Source organism: Nothobranchius furzeri, chromosome 12, assembly GCF_043380555.1.
Source record: "Nothobranchius furzeri strain GRZ-AD chromosome 12, NfurGRZ-RIMD1, whole genome shotgun sequence".
NCBI lineage: Eukaryota > Metazoa > Chordata > Actinopteri > Cyprinodontiformes > Nothobranchiidae > Nothobranchius > Nothobranchius furzeri.
Window position 1 is genome coordinate 49,089,720 of NC_091752.1, and position 17,300 is coordinate 49,107,019.

Consider the following 17,300-nt stretch of genomic DNA (forward strand, 5'->3'; position numbering starts at 1 on the left):
AAGTGGATGAGACGGTGAATGGATGACGTGTGATGTGATCAGAACCAGCAAATCCGAAGCTGCGATTAGTTCTAATGGGAACTGAAGGTGTTGTCTTCGCGTTAAGCTTTGGTTAGGAGGTTCATAAACACATTCAACGCCATTTGCCGGTCTACCTACCCTTCAGGAAGTCCCCTTTAGATCAGGAATGTCGAGGTCCAGCTTGACCTTCTCTGGAACCGAGCCGGTAGGAATAGCAGCGATTGCCGACCAGACCAGTCTGTGAGATACTTCTGGGTCACGACAATTTGTTGGCGTCTGGTGAGACCCGAGACAGGGTCTTGATAGTTCAGTTTTTATTCTGAAAGGAACTGTTGCAGCAGTTGGAACAAAAACGAATTTCCCAGCTTGTCGTTGGTTCTTACGGTTAAAGAGGAGAGTTACGGATTGGCCACTCCGACAACTTCTCTGGAACGCTTTGAACTGGCGTTAGAGATGACGTGGGCATAGTTTTCTACTTCAGATGTTTTGGTTTATGGTCGAATGAAAAGTTGACAGAGTTACCAAACACCATCAAAACCACGCCTCCGTCAGATCTGTCAGATTCTGATTGGATCAGTGAAAGTAGTGTGTCATGTCTTTTAACGCTACGTGAAATGAGTCCTGTTGGATCACTTAAAGTCACAGTACCTTTATATTCTATGGGATTATAATAAAGTAATTAATATTTTGATTTCACAGATCGGTCACATCTTATTTGTTGACTAACACTTGGTTGGATTAGCTTTATTGAAATAGAGCTCTTTGATTAATTAAAAGAAAAGAGTTCATTCTTCATTCTTCTGTTGAGCTGAAAATAAGCAGGTTAGAGCGAATGCATGAGACCTTGAGACCATATCTCATGCAGACTGGTCCTGTGTCAAAGGAGGGGAAAACAGTCATTTCATTCCGTTACATAAGTAATTATGAAAACGTAAATTAAATCAATGATCATGATCACTCTGGAATTAAGAACAAGTAAAGGTCAACATTAATCTGTATGTGTGTTTGGCAAATGGAAATTGTAGCGATCATTTCTTCTGGAAAATGAGGCAGAAATTATAAGATGTTTTTCTTCATTCTGCTCCTTTTCGTTCAAATTTGATTTTTTTGTTGTCCTGTATATCTTATTGTTTATATGCTTTGTTTGTTTTTATTTTGAATGAAACAAACAAATTTAAAAAGAATAAATAAAGTTCCACGTAAGAAAATCTATGCGGTACATTTGTGACAGGTTCTGGAAGACGTTTCTACCGAGTGTGTCTGCAGCAGTTTAGCTTCAACACACAATGTCACACAAACACATTATAAATCCTTTGGTAGTTTTGTTTACACACGTCCACAAAAAAATTGGGAAATTAGGAAGTTAGAGTTTTGTGGCTGTTTTGCAAAATTGCCAAATGTGGATATGTGATTAAACCTGATGGAGTGTTTCATTGCACTAATAAATATTATAAAGCCTTTAGAGATGTACGAAGGTGGGGAAAGTCTGTTTATAAATATTTTTTTAAATGCACTTCAAAGCCTGCTTAACCGTTCCCAAGAGATTCTCGTTGAACGTTTGCAGGCAAAGTCATTCTTTGAATGCAGCTTTGAGTGGCTGGTTTAAATGGAGCAAAGAGTTTGATTTGAGCCATGAATTTGTTAATGCATCAGAAAACAAGGCAGTCTGACACAAATTAAACACCCATGACTGACTTTATTGCAGTGTGTGATGATTTCAAATAAACTCAAATATTGGCGCCTAAAATCAAAGTTAACAGGCGACGATGCTCATGGCAAAAAGAGGAGCAAGATATAGATTGGGTTGTTTTTGTAAATCTGTCACCTCAACTTTTACTTTGAACAGGAACATATTACAGCTGATATGCTACACACACACGATCACACACACACATTTCGTTAGTGTTAGAATCATACCCGGGGACGCCACATTTACCTTGTTGTTGCATAAAGGCATCTTGGGGTGTCCTACACAAGAAAAATACATTTAAAAACACATTAATAAAACGTTCAGCAAACTACTTCAAAATAAAACATACCACATAAAAATGACTATGGCTTTGGACCTGAACTGAATTGAGATGTTTACTGTGTGAAGTGCTTCTTGTCGTGATTTGGCGCTTTACAAATAAACTTGAATGGAATTGAATTGTGCTAACAACATGGTTAGTCTGATAACGAGGAGGTCGGAACAGCTTCACCTATACAAATTACTGTTAAAACTAAATTAATTTGATTTAATTATCTGAAGGAGTTATTAGCAGCTAGCTACAAACATCAGATCATCAGCTCTCACAGGGTAAAACAAACTCCATGATAGACTTTTTACTCTTAATGAATTAAACTTATCCATCCATCCTCGTCATTCCCAGGGGCGGCGTTAGGCCCGGCTACTTGGGCTCAAGCCCCGAATGTTTTATGAAAAGCCCCGGATCTAAAACGTGGAAGTAACATGCAGTACCAAAGTCAAACAGAGAGGGAGCAGCTGGCAGTAGTTTGTATACAGCCTGCCTGAGCCTCCACCACTGAAGAAGAAGCCCTTCAGCAGCCGGCTTCTTCTACACTCTCTGCCTGAAACGCATGAGTGAAGATGGACATAAGGACGTTTTTTAGACAAAAAGTACAACGACAGAACCCCAGCTTTGATGATACTGGTGTTGACTCAGGTTTGTGAGTCTTATTTGAAAATATTTGTTGTGCTGCTGGTTTGCCTAAAGTTAGCTTACTATCAGGTAATGTTGTTGGAGAAAGAAAGGGAATATTTACTATCATCTCACACTAAACACTAACAGGAACAATACTCTGCCCTGAATATGCTTAATATGTAGCTTCAGATTAAATATGTGGTACAAGACAAATATATATGATGTTGACTAGTGCGTGTCACATGTGTGTGTGTGTGTGTGCCCCCAGATCTTCTTCAGTCCTAAATCCGCCCCTGGTCATTCCTGAGGAAAACCTCAACATCTTCAGCTCTGGAATCTCCAGTTCTGCCTCTTGTCTTTTCCTCGTGGTTACTGTCTTTAATGGTCTCACTACTTTCTTCTACGCCTCTCCTTTCATTCCTGCTGAAACCCTTTAATCACACATCACCCAATCCCACATGCTCATGCACCTTTTCACCTTTTCCACACTTTCTGCAGCTTTGACAATAGGCTGTGATATTAACTCCTATAAGAAGGACCAATAACTTTAAGTCCTTTTTGTTGGGCGTGTTCACAATAAAATACTAGTCGATATCAACTCAGGGATTTCCAAAGGTTTAGGCTGGATCCACTCAGTCAGTCCAAACCCAGCAGTCTTTGGTTGCAGAAACTCTGCATTAATATTTCTGTGGGCCATAAACAGAAAGCTTTATTTCAGACTCTCCCTGTTCTTCCTCAGCAACTGATAGTAAAACATTGCCACCTAGTGGTTGAGTTACTTACTTACACACACACACACACACACACACACACACACAAATCATTGTGTAAGGTAAAACACGATTACTCCTGCATTATGAAAACATCAATTCTTACTCCACATTAAAATCTGCTGGAAAAGCAGCCAACTGAATAGTCGTTTAATACTATCGGTTCTGTACTTGACACCTTTTGACATGTTGAACATTTACTTTGAATTTGAAACTAGGTCAGAAACAGATATTTGGTGACAGCTTCAACAGGGAAGCATTTTTATTTCAGTGCAGCAAACCAGAACATGTTTTTATCAAATGTATTTTGTTTAATCAAAGTTTGTTAAATTAAGCAGTGCATGGTGGATGTTTTATTAGATTTGGAATGGGGAACCCTAACCCCGGTTTCCCCAATTTAAATATTTCAAACACTAAAGTCATCAGAACATCAATACTACTTTTTAAGGATTTCTCTCTCACTTCCTTCCAAGATATGTCCCTGGCCCCCTCTTGGTCTCCTTCCACCCCCTTCCAAGTTGACGCTTTCCAAAAAAATAAAATAAAATAAAATAAAAATAAATAAATTAAAACAATTCAGCTGCTAGGTGCAGGTTAGCATCGCAATCCCAGCTAGCTGTTCGGGCCTGTTGGCCATGGGTTCCGATTGGTTGGTTGGGTTCTTGCATGTGTGTTCAGTGCCCGCTCTTGCTCATGTCTGCACAAGTTCCACATTGTTCCTATTAAATTCTGCTTTTGGCTGGTGGTGGTCGGAGGGACCGGTGGCGCCTGTGCTCGGCAGCCTCACCTCTGTCAGTGCGCCCCAGGGCAGCTGTGGCTGCATCGTAGCTCATCACCATCAGTGTGTGAATGTGTGAATGATACACTGTATTGTAAAGCGCTTTGGAGTCCTTACTCTGAGAGGTGCTATTCAAGTGCGGGTCATCCATCCATCCATCTATCTATTGTCTGAACCCGCTTTGTCCACGTGGGGTCGGGGGGTGGGCACTGGTGCCTATCTCCAGCGGAGAATTAGGCAATCAGGCGGGGTACACTCTGGACATAGAGCCAGTCCATCGCAGGATAACACAGAATCACACACACACACACACACACACACACACACACACTGAAAAAAATAACTCTTTGGATTTACGTGATTTTATTGTGTACATCGGTTCCACATGATTACAATGAGTTTAACCAATAGAACATGTCTCTTTCCTTTTACTAATAAACTCTCTCCCAATCAATGTATTTTCTTTACGTGAAACTGCTTTAAAAAATCATGTTGCCTCAACATGATTTTTCTGAACAAATGTAATTTAATTTTTTTAAATAATGCCAAAATACTTTTCTTAGGTTCAATGTACAATATTTAACTATAATATCAACTTGATTTTTTCATGTTAGAATTGCTCAAAAATATTGTGTAAACGTAATGCAAAGTAAGTTTGTTTATCCTACTTTTTTCTTTTAAGTTGCCCGTTTCCAAATGTAATGTTTTCATTGGTCCCATGTCTGTGCAAATTAGAACATGGAAAATATGAACTGCATTGACAAAAAGCCAGAGAACTGAAAAGTTGTAGTAAAACTCAGTTTATTAACATTTTAAGGGCAGAAAATGACAAAGCAATAAACTTCCATTATCATTGACTCTTAACAAGATATTTTTGTACTGACTTGAGGGAAACAAAAGAACCCGTGGAATTGTCTTTACAGCAATAGAAAAAGAGCAAAACTGCATATCAGTCAGTTTAATTAAAACTTCTCTGTCCTAAATATTGTATTTCACATCAATGAATTTTAAATTTAGTTTCAAATGAACCTTTCCAGCAAAACTGAAATCTTGCTACTCTTAATGAGCTTCCCCCATCTAAAACATTTCATGAACAAGGCTTTCACATTAATAACAATGATGAGTGCAAATCTGCTAAAATATCCAGACACAGAAAACCTGCTCTGAATGAGCTCCCCACATATAAAACATTTTATGATAAAATCGAACTTTCATATTAATCAGAATAAAATCGATAAGTGCAAAGCTGCTGAAATATTCAAATACTGGAACTATTTAAGGACCCGCCTGTAATGACTTGGAACATAGTTATTATAAACTATTCAATATTACTCAACAATGAATAATAAAACACCACCAACTTCCAGTGGAGTAAAGAGACAACAATAGGCCAAAATGGGTCAATACAAAAGGCAACACAAACTGTAGTCATTGAATCACTCACTGAAACAGCTGGTTTTTGAGAGCAAGTGTTTTGTTGGAAGGTTTACTGCCATCCAGTCCCATGAAAACCTTCTGGATTACCTCAAAGGTGTAACGGAGGTCAACCGGGTAGTTGAGGTTTAGTGCATACATGAGTCCAAATAGCATAGCAACTGCTAATGCTACATTTTCCAAATCCTGCAACACGCTGATTCCTTCAAGGATAATCCCAATGTCCTCTGGTTCCGCAGAAGTAGATCGTTTTATGACATATATTCCAATGGTGGTGTCTTGAATGACCTCTTTGATGGCATTTTCATCCATGTCCTGTAGAGAGACAATATATAAATTAATATAAAAATACAAAGCTCATTATAAAGACCCTTTACAGAAAAACACACATGGGTGTATTAGACATTATCACAGATAATCAGATTATCACTCACACAGACTCTCCTGTAACTACACATACTTATTGGATATATGTAAAAATTATGAAATGGCACAACCCTACTGAATAAATGCACATATATTGCTCATAGTAAAGCACCCATTGCTGGGTCAAGCAGACTACAGGAATTAAACTCTCAGATGTATTATTCACTGCCTTTCTAGCAGAATGTTCTCAACCACAGGTGGAGAGTGTCTCGAGTCTTGGAAGATCCCTCCCTACGGTTGCGTTTGTGTGTGAGATAAATATCAGCTTCTCACAAGATATCGGTCAGTTTCTGTCTCCTGTCAGTGAGCCCCAGCTGTGGCGGCTACAATTTAGCTCCTCACCATCAGGTTGTGAGTGTGTGTGTGCTTGGATAAATGACTGATTTTGTTATGAAGCACCTTGGGTGGTTGTAAAACTCTAGGAGGCGCCATACAAATACAGGTCATTTACCATTTGCTAAGCGTGTTTGAACCTAAGTTTGGCCAGAAAATGTATTTGGAATACTAGGGATAAGTATGTACATACCACATATTCCTGCACAAGGTTCTCTGGATCTTCCCCCATGTAGACACAGAGTCCTTTGATGATACACTCGCGTCCAGCGTCTGGCTCGTCACACTGAAGACAAAATCATCAAGATTTTCATGAAATTAAAGGGGTCCTAGAATGGATTTTATTCAAAATGTATGTGTGTAAATATGTGTTTCTAGATGTGTGTGTAGATATGTGTCTTGATGGGTGTGTTTGTGTGTGTGTAGATATATTTGTGTGAGTGTGGATGTGTGTGTGTGTGTGTGTGTGTAGATGTATGTCTGAGTATATATGTGTGCAGTGATGTGTGTGTGTGTGTGTGTGTGTACACATCCTCGCCTCTGTCAGTATTCCCCAGGGCAGCTGTGGCTACATCGTAGCTCATCACAATCAGTGTGTGAATGTGTGTGTGAATGGATGAATGATACACTCTAGTGTAAAGTGCTTTGGAGTCCTTACTCTGTGAGGCGCTATACAAGTGCGGCTCATTTATCATTTACATAATTTTGTGTTAAGACAGTAGACTTTAGACCAGGGGTGGGTGATCCTGGTCCTTGAGGGCCGCTATCCAGCAGGTTTTAGCTGTTTACCTGCTCCAACATACCTGATTCCTGGATGAATCACCTGTTCAGCAGCTCATCAGGCTCTGCAACAGCCTGTCAATCACCAGCAGATTCAAACCTGGTGTGTTTAAGCAGAGAAACAACTAACGCCTGCTGGATAGCAGCCCTTGAGGAGCAGGATTGCCCACCCCTAGTCTAAAGTCTACTGTCTTAACACAAATTTATGTATTCAATTCTCTGAGAATATAACAGGTTCTATAATAGCATGCACTTTGGAAAGAAAAGGCATGAAGCTGACAAATATAAACAAAATTTACAATTTGAATAAAAAAGTAGAAAAAATATTCTGAGAAAGTTGATAGCAGTTTCCAAAACTTACATACTCTCCACATAATTAAAAACTCCAAAGCTGTGGTGTACAACCATGATGACCTGCTGAACAGGTGATCAGGGGCTGAATGGGGCCCCTTGAGAAACATGGTTTGAGACCCCTAGTCTTTCTGAGTGGTGTTGCATGTTCTCCCAGGCATGCGTGGGTTTCCTTCAGGTACTCTGGTTTCCCCCACAGATCACAACATGCCCCATAGGTTAACAATTTTACGTCGCTTTGGATAAAAGTGCCTGTCAAATAAATAAACAAGCACACACACTTTACTTACATCAGGTATTTGTGCAACAATCGTTTTGAGCCTTCTTCCTAGCTGCCCTCCTCTTTTTTGGAACAACTTTATAAGGGTGTCAGAGTGGAGATCCAGCTGAGACAGGAACTTTGACTGTAGTGGAACTGTGGTTATCCTCTCAAATTCAGCATTGATCTGAAAAACAGAGCACAAATGACATAACATGTTACACATTGAAGGCAAGTCACTCAACAGAAGTGTCACAGACAAGTAACATAATCAGCCATAGAGCCCTGCACGGGCCTAAAATCTGAGCCCGTGTCCGGCCCGGCCCGAGGAGCACCAGCTCGACCCAGTCCAAAAAGGTTTTCAGGATTCTCTGGCCCAACCCGAGCCAGACTTTTTTTTAACCTTTCATAATGTTTTAGCGGGATAGATTGCTCGGCATTCTAATTATCTGTGAGAAGCGTTCTGCAGTAAAAAAAAAAAAAAAAAAAAAGAAGAGAAAGAAAAACAGCATCAATGCAGCTTTTTTTTCTAACAGAGCGTATTTTTCGAGCGGCAGATGAAATTTATGAACACTATATTAATTGGATGCATTTCTAAATTAATCTGCTCTGAAAATGCGCTCTTGTGCAATTAGAAAAAAAAAAAGCAGCATTCTAATTTTCTAACTGCAGAGCGCATTTTCATTGCGGCAGATTAAATAAACACCCCCGAATTAATACAGCGTTTGTAAATTTAATCAGCCGTTCTGAAAATGCGCTCTCCAGTTAGAAAAAACCCAGCAATGAATGCTGTATTTTTTTTTACTGCAGAGCAAATTTATTCACAGAAAAATAGAATGCTGCCATTTTCATGAGAATAAATGAATGGTTTCTGACATCAAAGTGGACATAAAATGGCATGTTAGAATAGGGGCACATGTTTCAATCAGCAGTTTGAGAATTTGTTTATATAGGTGCATTTATAAACCACACACACCTTAACTGAGCTAACGGTGCCGGTGCGTGAGAAGCAGGCAGGTGCTGCTGCGTTCAAGTTTTTAAGTATTTTTTTAATGATTTCGATTAAAAATATAGGCGCCCGGCCCGTGTCCGAGTTAATTACACAGTCATTGGCCCGAAGCCCGGCCCTCGGGGTGGGCCGACCCCTGGGCCTAGGGCTCCGGTGCAGGGCTCTAATCAGCCACAACAGCTGTTGCCAGGTTTTGTTTTTCTATTAAAAAAATAAGCCCTTTACTTTGATAAACAACCATGCATGGTGCAAATCTTACCTCACTGACATCAAACAGGGCAGGCCATTTCGCCATGAAAGATTCCACCATTGGTGCATCCCGAACAACTTCATGTCGTCTTAATGCAAAGGTCTTTTCCATCTTGTGTTTTACAAGCTTTCTGTTGTTTCTCTGCTTTACATCCAAAAGTAGAGATTTCTGCATAGTCTCCAGTGTGTCCTCGGTTTCTGCTGCTGGGTATGGTGGACAAAAATTCACTTCTGCTCTCTTTGCCTTTTTAACACCAAAGGCTGCACTTTGCCTTCCAACAGGTTTGTTTTTTAAAGAGTTTACAGTCACCTCTGGGTATCCAAGTTTTCTCAGCTGTGTGCGGTAGTTAGACAGTTTATATTTTAAACTGGTCTTCCACCCACCACATCCAGTGCTGGACCCTTTCTCTGTCAAACAAGGATGCTTTTTGATGAGACTCTGGGCAACCTCGTGCATTTCTTTATCGTTGGCATAGACTTTATATTTCACAATTTCCTGCACCAAACTCTCAAGGATTGCCGATTTCAACTTCGGATCTGGAATAAGTGTAGTCCCATTCTGAATGTAAGCCAAATTTGCATGCTGAAGTTTCAACTCTGAATCAAAAGAAAACGTAGGAACATGAAACACAGCAGGCCACAATGATCGTGAGCCAACCAATTCACTCGATGACATCACATCCGTGTCCTCAGATACCCCTGACAGGTATGAGGAGTCACCAACAGAGGAAGGCGTGAATACTTGTGATTCTGAGACAAGATTAAAAGTAGAGTCCTCATCCATGTGCTGGACAGTAGCAGTCTTTGACACGTCAATGACTTTAAGAGTCCCTTTGTTTTCAACTTCGGAAATTGAAGTGAGGTTCAGGAATTCATTTCCAAACAAGGCATCCATAAACTGAAGTTTGAAATCTCCATGAAGTCCGCACTGCTTCCTCACTTCATCAGTTAGATCATCAATAGATGCTGGGGGTCCACTGGAGAGTGTCAGTCTCTGAGAGGTACCATCAGCCAAGATGATCTTTAGGATCATAGCAGTTCCCATTTTCAACACTTACTCTGCAAACAGAAAATTTACATGTAAATAATCAAAAAATGTTCCAAGTCATTCAAGTCAATTTTCCTTCCAGTTACTTACAACAGCAAATGTTCAAGCTTAAAAGCACAGAAAAGAACAGTAAATAGAGTAGGGCTGCTCGATTATGGCAAAAATAATAATCACGATTATGGTGACTGAAATTGAGATCACGATTATTTAGGACGATTTTTCTATTTATGTTGATTTTATTTGTTTTTATTCAGTCATAAAATTGCTCAGGGCACAATCAGGACAAAAATAAATAAGAAACAAGATGATCACTAAAAGAACTCCTGATTCCCAGTATAAAAAGACCAATATACTTTTAGCCCATAGTCTATGACCCAAGGGCTATAGACCTTGGTTTAGCTCATTTAAGTCTAACCAGTACAGACCCAAATACCAATATCTTGCTAATACTGACAGCAAGAATTATACAGTGGCATTTATAACAAATAAATTGATGTTCACAAAATTTTGCATAACATTTATTGAGTCGTGTCAAGGTGCTGTAGGAGAGTGCACTAGCACCGTGTCCTCAGAGAGATTAGTTATTATTTATCAGTGTGAGGAACTTATTTCTACCTTATTTATAAATTATTTATTTACAAGTCCATCAGTTAATGTAATAATTGTCCCAACCACAGCTGCACCCCCACCCCCAACCTGCTCTCACAGCAAACGGGGCAAGCTGCACGTGTGTTTAGCACGCGCACATTTAGCCGTTTTTAGTGACTCAGGAGTCCGCAGGTGCGGTGTGTGTCACTCACTCTGGTTAATCCAACAGGGAGCCGGCTCCGAGAGCTGTCTTTAGCAACTGACACATCACTACATCATTCCCTTTCCTATAATGTCCTGAAGAACGGTCCGGAGCGCAGGCGGCGTGTTTAGCTAACCTGCAGGAAATGTCGACGACAGTTATCCAGAAAGTAGCTAAGGGTTACCAGAGATGTTTCTGAGGTGTTCGCTAGGTACTTTTAAGATTTAAAAAGCCAAGAAGGGGGTCTGAGAAGCTGCTAGAAATAGCGTCAAAGTCGCTAAGTTGGCAACACTGTAAGGAGCGCTTCATTTGCTACTCAGGGCAGCGCAAGCGGGAGGAGCAAATAATCGGCTTGTTTTGTTTTTTATAATCGTTCAAAACTCAGATCGTAATCGTGATTAAAATTCGATTAATTGAGCAGCCCTAAAATAGAGTGAAAAAAATGATCGAAAACAATAGCATCTCAGTAAGGCTTCCGCTGCCTTTTTGCGCCACTGATGCTTCCAGTGTGAAACTTCCTTTAAAAGGAAAGCCGGCAAACACTGATGAGGTCATTTGTGCAAACTAAAGATGACAACAAAAGATACAGGCCCATTGGAACCGCAGGAGAGCCATTTTTAATCACTGGAGAAAATAAATAAATTTTAAAAACTGCTAAAACCCAGGTGCACCTGTAAATGCAACAAATTGTGTTAGAAAACAACCACATGTAATATAGAAAACAAAAGCTTTTCATCACCTTTTATTTCTATATGTCTTTTCAAGGTCACCATCCGAACAGATCCAATCTTGTAGTCAACAAGAGGATAAGCATCAAGGAGTTCACTGAGTGCTACAAGAATCAATGATCTTGTGGATACTGAGTTGAGTTCAAAGGCTCTATAGTGTTCTCTGTACCAGCCACCAAGCTCTCTTACTATGTAGAATACACTTTGATGCAAAATGCAGATTTGGTCAATTTCACAAAATTCGGGCAACCCACCTGTTGCCCTGTGAACCAGTACCATTCCCTTCTTATAAGTTATGCCATTTACTGTCACACTCTGTGTAAGGTGAACCTCTGGTGTGTCAGGGAATCTATCTCTGATTGTTTGAGCTATCTCGTCTTTGAGCAAGTCAACAGGTAGAGTTGACACAGCTGAAACTTCAAGTTCAGAAGTGCTAAAACTTGGAGAGCTTAGATGGTAAGCTATCATCATCTGATGCCTCAAGGCCAGCGAGAGAGGAATATTTTTGTAGCAGCTTGTGTGTCTGACAATCTTCTTAAAAAAGCTATGCTTTGCCTCAAAACGCATTGTCCACTGACCGACAACTGGACCAAACAGCTTAATCATCTGAGGATAGTGCTCCAAATAATGGTGTTTTGGGAGCAGTTTGATGTCTGGGAACAACGCTTGGTATCTTTGCCTGTGTTCTAAGATCTTACTTTCTAAAAAGGCCAAAGAGTCATCACTATGTACAGGAGCGACTACAAGCTCTGTGATGTCCTTCAGATCCATGAGAACAAGCCAAGCAGGCTCATTTTCAGGCACAAGTGATCCAACTAAAAAAGATAAAAACCTGAGTAAGCTCCAGTTCTCATGTGCATTGCCTCCAACTGTTTTTGTGCTGGAGAAACTTTGTGACACCACATGCGGTTTATTTGCCTTGTCACCAAATTTGTAGGGAAACTTCAGAATAGCACTATTCAAATGGGCCAATGTGAAAAACTTTTTGGATATAAGCACTGATAAGCAATGAGCCAACTCTACTGGTATTATGCCCTCAAAAACATCATGAGCAAGATCGGGGGGATAACCAAAGATGACATGAAAGTGAGTTAGATTTTTGGTGAAGATGCATTCCCTTTTTACTCCAAAACAACCTGTGCCTGTTTCTTGGGCTTGTTGGACATGAACCTGATGAAGCTCCTTGGTTCTTTGAGGAAAAGCACCAGATGCAACAGAGTATAGTTGAATGTCCTTGTTCTTTCCTATGCAAAATCTACAGTAGTACTCCACAGAAAAACTCTGCAAAAATCCTGCAACACTGTGTGCTCCCAGGTTGTCAGCAACTACACTGAATAGTGTACCTTTAACTGACTCTCCTAACAGCGGTACATAAACACCATGTTCCTCAAGTATTTTCAAATCCTGTAGAAGAGGTTCCAAGATTTTATCATAACCATAACTTTTAACATCGTTGGTTTTACACAAGACTGATAAGTAGATGGATGATAATGAGGAATTAGACCCCTGGGGCAAGTTAGCCAACACCCAATAAACAGCACAAAGCTTATGTTTCTTCCTTGATGTGCCAAGAGGGTTGCAGGTTTCAAAGTCATCCACATAAAAATTTAGGATGATCCTCAATTTTTCACCAGCAAGAAAACAATTTCCATTAAATAGAGAACCATCTTTTGAAGAACGGTACAGATCCGAGTTTCCACAATCTGTCTCCTCTTGCTTTTGATAACTTTCAACAAACTGCTCAACAATATCCCTTCTACTCAACAGCTGTTGTAAAGACTTCAGTAAGGGGACATATTGGAAACTGTGTTTGTTTTTAACATTAAGTATGTATTCAACTGGCTCTACGACACTGAACTTCTCCTTGTAATATAGCTTACGAAGATAAGCTGTACTTAAAGGGCCACCCTTTTGAATGGATCTTTGCACAGGATTACCAGAGCAAATAGCATCAACTGTTTCTGCAACTATAACTTCATCAACAAGGAGGTTTCTCTGATGAAAGATGTTACTCAATGTGTCATAAGATAATGGGATGGATGCAGAACAAATTAAATGATGGAGTTCCTCTAAAAATACATCAATGGCTGAACTGGGTACAAGAACCAAATGCTCCAACTTCAGCAAAGCAGCAGCAAATCTTTGCTCTATTACTTCATGCACATTCTCAGTACGACACTGACCACGTGAAAGAATGACAGCATCAGACTGTTCTGCTAACTCCTGATCATTTTGCTCTAAATCATTTTCAGTTTTGCTTTTTACAACTACTCCCTGTTTAAAATCAGCTAGTCTGTGATGGCTATGTTTGCGATTTCTGTGTGTTTTAAATGTGCTGTAAATGTTTGTTTTGAACTCACACCCTAAAAACATACAAATGACAGTCTCATTTCTTTTAAGATGGGAATATATGTGAGCAAAATAATCCCTTTCTGATGACAAATCATTGCAACTACACAAGTGGCAGCTGAAAATTGCTTTCACTTTACAAGAGACTTCTGTGCAGTGAATTTTACTTTGATGGACAATAAGGGCATTCCATGTCTTAAAGGTACACGGACAATTCTGGTATGTGCATGGAAAGTGAGAACTATGTCCAAAATGTGGATGCTTTAATTTGTAGTGATGCAAAAGCTTAGACCTACTTGACACAGTTTCTGTGCACCCCTTACATCTCCACATTCCCAGTAACACCTAAACCTGTAAGACACAATCAAATTAATCATGAGCCACATTATTAAAATACCAGCTTGCAATTAAGATACGAAAACAACATACAATACACAATTCTAAAAGCATTATAAACATGTTTAATAATATTAAATAATAGTTACTGGTGTTTAACTATAGCTTAGAATATGGCAAGATGACAATAATCTTGAATTTAGAAATTATTAAATTTCCAGTAGCATAAAACAAATGTAATGATATTCATTTTATTACCAACACCACACTGTAAATAAATATAACAGGATTTGCTTCACAGTCTCTGATTTCATTGGGAGGGGAAGCGGCTGTCTTGTGCATTTCATACAGATATATCTTTATTCACGGATGCTCCTTGTGGAGCTCAGGCATGCATGTTATTAAGTCCGGGTAACTGCGCACATCCACACTTGCTGGAGGGAAAAAAAAACCCGTCTCCAGCCATTACCCACAGCTATATCTCTGCGATTTAAGACTTTCAAAATAAAACCTAGGGATTTTTAGATATCACCACTTTAGACTTCCAAATGAATTTGAAATAGCTAGCTAGCTGTGAGACAAGGACACCGAGCAGATCTGGTATCGACACCGGCCATCTGAGCACGTGACGTCACGCTACAATGGTTCTATCCTGCCGCCCAAACGAACGGTGCACAAACGGCCCGCGCGCACCCCCCACCCCACCCCACCCCCACCGTTCGGAGAACAAACGGTCCACGCGCACCCCCCACCCCACCCCACCCCCACCGTTCGGAGAACAAACGGTCCACGCGCACCCCCCACCCCACCCCACCCCACCCCCACCGTTCGGAGTACAAACGGTCCACGCGCACCACCCACCCCACCCCACCCCCACCGTTCGGAGTACAAACGGTCCACGCGATCCTCAATCCCCGACGGAACGCGTGCACCCGCCGCATTGAAAGGCTGGCAACCCAAGTTTGTTCGCAGCTGAAGCCTAGCCACTGTTTTTAAGGTTTAATTTGGTGCAGTCCTGCGCTGCATGTTAATAATTCTGAGAACTCAATGTACCAAACACGGCATCCATTTTATACTGCTCTTTCAGTGGTTTAATTAGCTTGCTGACCGACAAAATTGCTACATACACGGACATATAAAAAAAGGCTACTTTCCACCGAACATGAACACTGAATGTTTGACAGTCCACACAGCGTTATCAACTTAACAGCATTGAAAGCAAGCTAGCATAGTGCTCTGAATACATAACTCGACAAAAACAATCTAGACATGGCTCATGCTTAATCTTAAAGTAATTTTACTTACTTTCTCACTCAGTATCCATGTGCTCACTCAGACTCCACATTAGCTCCATGCGAGGGAAAAAGCCGCAGGCTTCTGCTGCAGGTGGTTACACCCGTCTCCTCCAATCTTGTTGGGTGATCACAATTGGCTGAAAACGCTTTCAATCGTCCAATAATATTTTACGGCGCCTTTTTTGAACAGTGTCATTTCCGGTTTTAGTTGAACATGATTATATTGATTTAAATTAGGCAATGTAATCACTTTTAGTCAATGCAAGAAAATTGTGTACATTTAACATTGTGGAAAAATAACTCCAGTTTACTTCAATAAATCATGTATACAGAAGAAACATGTATAAATTGTGTAACACCTACAAAATATGATTTAGCATATTCAAAGACCTGCCAATTACCTTTTTTTCAGTGCACACACACACACACACACACACACACACACACTTAAGGACAATTTAGACAAACCAATCAACCTAACAGTCATGTTTTTGGACTGTGGGAGGAAGCCGGAGTACCCGGAGAGAACCCCCGCATGCACAGGGAGAGCACAGAAAGATCCCAGGCCGGGAAGTGAACCCAGGACCTTCTTGCTGCAAGGCAACAGCTCTAACCACTGCGCCACTGCGGGTCATTTATCATTTAAATGATGTTTGTAATACTTTGGTAATCTTTAAAAATATTAGCATATATTAGCTGATGAATGCGTATCACAAAATTAAATTTTACTACCTTTTACCATGTTTTTTTACCAAAAAATAAATAAATAAATAAAGCTTCAAATTACTAAACTGACAAGTCAGGATGTCATACAATTAAAAGCAGTGTGTGATGATCCGATGGGTAAAAAGGCCCATCAAAGTGTCATACAGCTTTAAAATGTATGATTATCTGACAGCATAGATATGCGTAATCTGACAATGTATGGTGATTGGACAGTCACCATAGTGGCAAGCAAATGTCACTGCAAACTTTTCCTGTGTGCATTTGCTGCTTGCCTTTCTGGTGGGAGGTGAACACGCTCAAGAGAATCGTGTTAGTGAATATTGATGCACTGATTTTTGTCAAAGCAAATGGATGCTCATGAGTGCGTCTTGGATAAAAACAAAACAGGCATTGAGAAATGTTCAAGTGCACTAATGGAAGCCATGGAAAGTGAACGCCAGTCTCTTACACTATACACTAAAATAAATACTGCATGTGTCAGGAGTGGCGCGGTGAGGCAGAACCCAAATGCAGGTGGGGCATGGACAATCAGGTGAAGCTGAAGACTGATTACAGACTTAAGACACAGCATGGCTTAAATACACAGACATCAAGGACAGGTGTGAGGAACGAATCAGGAACAGGTGCTACGATTTAGCCAGGAAGGAGCCGCAGCTCCTGATGTTGAGTTAGGTTAAAAGCCGTCAGGTTGATTAAACCAAAACAGAGATATTCATTACTTTTATGGACAGAATTTCTAGGCGCAGCCGTGGTGTGGAGTGTGTCGAGTTTGGTGGCAGGAGAATCTCGTCTCTGCTTTTTGCGGATGATGCGGTCCTCCTAGCTCAGGGGTCGGCAACCTTTCCCCATCAAAGAGCCATAATTACCCATTTCCCACAGTAAAGAAAACACTGGGAGCCGCAGCGATGTGGGCGGGGCCTACCCTCTGACAGCAGAGAGCTGCTTTAACCGATCACAACAGGTGACAGCAACC

The 17,300-nt window shown here is 40.5% G+C and overlaps 1 protein-coding gene across 3 annotated transcripts; it reads right to left on the reverse strand.

Moving 5' to 3' along the window:
* Positions 1-4,998: 4,998 nt before the first annotated feature.
* Positions 4,999-16,094, reverse strand: zgc:162707 (UPF0524 protein C3orf70 homolog B). Of its 3 annotated transcripts, none has more exons than XM_054746998.2 (6): positions 15,612-16,025; positions 14,267-14,321; positions 9,066-10,114; positions 7,829-7,984; positions 6,601-6,693; positions 4,999-5,963 (listed from the first exon to the last, which is right to left on the reverse strand). In XM_054746998.2, the coding sequence occupies exons 3-6, from the start codon at positions 10,098-10,100 to the stop codon at positions 5,655-5,657; spliced, it is 1,593 nt and encodes a 530-aa protein (XP_054602973.1). In that variant the 5' UTR covers positions 10,101-10,114; positions 14,267-14,321; positions 15,612-16,025; the 3' UTR covers positions 4,999-5,654. The 3 variants fall into 3 exon arrangements, with proteins under 3 accessions (XP_054602973.1, XP_054602974.1, XP_070398141.1); XM_054746999.2 differs by having other exon boundaries at positions 11,633-14,321; XM_070542040.1 differs by lacking the exons at positions 4,999-5,963; positions 6,601-6,693; positions 7,829-7,984 and having other exon boundaries at positions 9,854-10,114; positions 11,633-14,321; positions 15,612-16,094.
* Positions 16,095-17,300: the final 1,206 nt, after the last annotated feature.